This window comes from Ranitomeya variabilis, chromosome 5 (genome assembly GCF_051348905.1).
Source record: "Ranitomeya variabilis isolate aRanVar5 chromosome 5, aRanVar5.hap1, whole genome shotgun sequence".
Taxonomy (NCBI): Eukaryota; Metazoa; Chordata; class Amphibia; order Anura; family Dendrobatidae; genus Ranitomeya; species Ranitomeya variabilis.
Genome location: NC_135236.1, coordinates 566,263,891 through 566,268,588, shown reverse-complemented (window position 1 = coordinate 566,268,588; position 4,698 = coordinate 566,263,891). Strand labels below are relative to the sequence as shown.

At 47.5% G+C, this 4,698-nt stretch overlaps 1 protein-coding gene across 1 annotated transcript; it reads right to left on the bottom strand.

Moving 5' to 3' along the window:
• Positions 1 to 1,335: 1,335 nt before the first annotated feature.
• Positions 1,336 to 4,364, bottom strand: LOC143775109 (uncharacterized). The gene is made up of 3 exons (XM_077262955.1): positions 3,948 to 4,364; positions 3,425 to 3,816; positions 1,336 to 1,349 (listed from the first exon to the last, which is right to left on the bottom strand). The coding sequence occupies exons 1-3, from the start codon at positions 4,292 to 4,294 to the stop codon at positions 1,336 to 1,338; spliced, it is 753 nt and encodes a 250-aa protein (XP_077119070.1). The 5' UTR covers positions 4,295 to 4,364.
• Positions 4,365 to 4,698: the final 334 nt, after the last annotated feature.

The window sequence follows — 4,698 nt, the reverse complement described above, 5'->3', positions numbered from 1 at the left end:
TTCAGCACGATGCAGGGTACCACACGCGTGGGTACCACACGCTCCGTGTGGTACCCACTCGCCATACGGGCGGCACACGTGTGCCGCACGTATGGCCTACGTGAGTTTCCAGGCACACGGACACGGATAACTCCGGTACCGATTTATTCCGGTACCGGAATTATCTGGACGTGTGGGACAGCCCTTAGTAATTTTTTTGGTTAGGCGTGAGTCATTGTAGTCCATGACAGGTTACGTTCTGAGTCAGGGTAGTTCTGATCACAGGAATAATGATGACGTCTGGATCACATGATCCTAATGTCATGGCCGTTCCTGTGATCAGATCAGGAATTTTTTTTTTTTTTTTTAAATGTTTTTCTTGACTTTAAATTTTATACTATTTTGGCGGCATAGGCAGCATCAAGAAAGATTTTTTGTCAAAAATTTTTTGTCAACGATGACAGAAGTATGCATTGGCTTTGGCAGCGGGAATGACCAGTCATTTTCTGCCGTAGGTATGTCCATGATTGTTGTCATCAGCCCTAATGGTCAGCTGGCGATAACAATCAGCAATTTATTATAGGCCACACAGACTGAGAGACAGGGGATTGTAATGTATTGATGTGTCATGTAATGTTAATTTTATTACAGGAGTTGGCGTATGTGATAGGTAATTAATTGAAGGCTAATTCTTTCCTTATCTTTTCACAGGACACACAGCAGCACCCTCGAGCGAGCTCGCCCCGCAGGAGCGGCCCTTCATGAATCGCCATCTGACCCATCACAGCCCTCCCACAGCGACAGCAGGCTTGCACCACCACCTGGAGAACCGGCAGCCGGACCATCAGGTGTTCCCCTGCACGAGGCCTCTGGCGCACCTTCGTTTGGGAATTCCCGACAACGCCAGCGGGCCTCGGACAGGCCAGCCATGCCCGAATTTTTGCATTTGAGCACGGTATTCCAGAACTGTTTCAAGGCGTTGAGCGATAAAATGGACACTCGTCTGTCCAGTATCGAACGGCGCCTTGAAAATATGGAAGCCGAGCTCTCAAATCTGGCAAAACATTTTTTAAGCACTATTGGTAAGGGCATGGTGGAACACCTTACGCCGGAACTCCAGATTTCGGTGATGCAATCCTGCAACAATGCCTACGTGAGGGCTCTGCAGCAGTCTCGGGTCACGCAGTCAGCGACACTGCCCGTAGTGCCGTCGCTGGCTAGCATGACTCCGACTACTGCTGCAGAGCCACTCCAGCCACCCCACCCTGGTCCAAGTGCCGAGCGACGCCACCACAGGCACCATAGCAGTGTGCCGCCGACTCCTGCTCCTGCCAGGCCCTCATCCTCCCGCAGCCATCATTCTGGGGGAGCTAATACCGATCGTGGAAAGAAAAGGAAAAGAAAGCACAAAAGCAAGAGGACACGCACTGAGGCTCTGGCTGCTCCAGTACAAACAACAAGTACACGTCGGGGCTCTAGCCGCAGCAGGAGCAGCCAGAGCCAACCAAAAACCTCTCAAAGGCTCGTGTTGCCTCCTCCCTCCCCTACAGAGGTGGCGGTTTCCTCCCCATTATACCCTGTGGAGGGTTTAGACCTGCCATCCAGCCTCCTGGACTATAGGTCAACATCCTCCTCGTCGTCGTCGTCATCATCCTCATTTTCCTCTCCCCATTCCCAAAAAGAAACATACCATTCCCCCATGGTGGCACAGGTTGATACCCCCTAAGTTTATTTCCCCTTTTTTTTTTCTGTTTCCCCCCAATTAAAAATTTTGGTTTTAATACAACAATATTTGCTCTTATTTTCCTGTATACTTCTCAGCAAGTCACACCGTGCGCCGTCTACACATATTTTGTGCTTCAAACAACTCATATATGCAATGTCAGACACTATTTTTACCATTTTTATTTTGCCTTTTTTGGTGTGTCTCTCATTGCTGTATGAGGTGTTTACAAACAATAAAGTGTATGAGGTGTTTTCAATCACTAAGGGTATGTGTCCACGCTCAGGATTGCATCAGGATTTGGTCACGATTTTTCATCAGTATTTGTAACCCAAAACCAGGAGTGGGTGATAAATACAGAAGTGGATCAGATGTTTCTATTCTACTTTGCCTCTAATTGTTCCACTCCTGGTTTTGGCTTACAAATACTGATGAAAAATCGTGACAAAATCCTGATGCAATCCTGAACGTGGACACATACCGTAAAGGTACCTTCACACTTAACAATGCTGCAGCGAAACATACAATGATGCAGATCACTGCAGCATCGCTATTTGGTCACTGGAGAGCTGTCTGTGTGACAGCTCTCCAGCGACCAACGATGCCGAGGTCCCCGGGTAACCAGGGTAAACATCAGGTTGCTAAGCGCAGGCCGCCGCACTTCCGATGATTACCCTGGTTACCAGTGTTAAATGTAAATAAAACAACAGTACATACACTCAGAATTGCGTCCCCCGGCGTCTGCTTCCCTGCCCTGACTGAGTGACGGCCCTAACAGCAGAGCGGTCACATCACCGCTGTGCTGTGCATTCACTTTCCGGCCGGCGCTCAGTCAATGCAGGAAGCGGACGCCGGGGGACGCGAAGATGAGTATATGTCCTGTTATTTTTGAAAACTTTCACACTGGTAAACAGGGTAAATATCCGGTTACTAAGCACCGCCCTACGCTTAGTAAGCCGATATTTACCCTGATTACCATTGTAAAACATCGCTGGTATCGTTGTTTTTGCTGTCAAACACAACGATACACGGCGATCTGACAAACAAATAAATATGTTATATGGTATGGTATAAATTTTGTCTTTGAAGCAGGGTAGAAAACTGAAGCAAAATTTTTTATTAAAACACAACATTTTAAAAACAAAGGGTTCCAAGTTTTTTAGATAAGGCACATTACATTGGTGAACTATTTTTAGCATAGTCACACCAGAATACAGTCCAACAGTTTACTACACCATTGTATCTTGCCATGACACACGGCCAACATCTGACACAAAATAGGCCGCAAAACGATCCCTCATCTGCGCAATTTCCACACTTGTCCTCAGAGGATGATCATGGAAATCGGGCAATGGGTTGGCTATGGTTTCATCGAGATCCACGTTCAGTCTCTCTTTGGCCAGAATAAAATTGTGGAGAACCACACACGCCTTCACCACCTCATCCACTGTCTCAGTTTTCAGATTAATGGCGGATCCTAATATCCGCCATTTGGAGACAAGGATGCCAAAGGCGCACTCCACAGTCCTTCTGGCCCTGGACAGTCTGTAATTGAACACCCTTTTTGTATGGTCCAAGCCCCGACTGGAGTAGGGTTTCAATAGGTTGGCAGACATTTGGAATGCCTCATCCCCAACCACAACAAATGGCATCGCAGGGCCTTCGGTGTGGGGAAGAGGTCGTGGCTGTGGGAAATTAAAATTGTTCCATTTAATTTTTGGCCCATATCCGACTCTTTAAATGTGCGCGAGTCATTTGCACGGCCAAACGCACCAATGTCCACTGCGAGAAAACGGCAGTCCGCACCGGCAATTGCCATCAGCACAGTGGAAAAATATTTTTTATAGTTGTAGAAAAGGGATCCACTTTTCGCAGGCTTGGTAATCCGAATGTGCTTGCCATCCACCGCGCCAATACAGTTTGGAAACGAACACACTTGGTCAAATTTCTGTGCGTTGGCCAACCAGATATCGCTTGTAGGGACGGGTAAAAATTCCTCCTGGAGATTATCCCACAAAGCGCGGCATGTCTCAGCAATAATTCCGGAGAGAGTGGAGACTCCAATCCGGAACTGAAATTGAAGGGATCTCAAGGTCTCTCCGGTAGCCAGGAAACTGCCAAGAAGATAAAGAAATTACATTAAAGTACATTGCAATTTATAAAAGTACATTGACCATACCACCCCCAAAAAAAAAAAAAAAAAAAAAGGGAAGAACATATCTCACTCATTCAAACAGCTACGTACCGTAGAGTCACCAGCAGCCGCTCCTCTGCGGAAATAGCTCTCCGGAGCTGCGTGTCCTGCCTGCTAATGGCTCCTTCCACCCGACGCAGAAGATACCGGAAGCTCTCCTGAGACATCCTGGTGTACTCGAAATATTTCTCCAGGTTGTCATTCAGTTCGCCAAACAAGCTATGGTATGCTCCACGGCTCTCCCGGACTTCCAAGATAGGGTGTATCCAAAAGCGGCGACGAATCAATCTCCGTTTTTCCCTTTCCCTTTGATGAGAACAGGCGACAGCATAGGCATGAGCCAAGGCAAATTCCATCTCCATATCCATGTAGATACTGTCCATGGGACGCTCCATCATGAATACCAGCAAAATGGGAGGAATTCATGTCTGCCAGGGTATATATACACAATTACATAAACACCAACCCTCTTCTAGCCATTGGTGGTCCTTATCTATTGTGTAGACACTTTTTTTTGTGGGTGGGACGAAGAATGACTCACTGCACAAAAAAACGCATGCGGCGCAAAACGCTGCGTTTTTTGTTGAAAACGCAACTGCGTTTCCAAAAAATGCAGCGTTTTGCACCGCATGCGTTGAAAGCATGCGGCGCAAAACGCAGCGTTGTGCATGCGTTTTGCTGCGTTTTTGTTTGCGTTGTGCGCTGCGGCGCCGACGCTGCGGCGCACAACGCAAATGTGAACGTAGCCACAGACACTCCTTTTGATGATGCTCCAGAGGTTCTCAATGGGGTTGAGGTCAGG

Bases quoted from the DNA above. Each gene is read 5' to 3' on its own strand.
- LOC143775109 (XM_077262955.1), bottom strand. From the start codon at position 4,294: ATGATGGAGCGTCCCATGGACAGTATCTACATGGATATGGAGATGGAA. The intron at 3,817-3,947 runs GTACGTAGCTGT...TCTTCTTGGCAG, and splicing joins CGGCTGCTGGTGACTCTACG to TTTCCTGGCTACCGGAGAGA.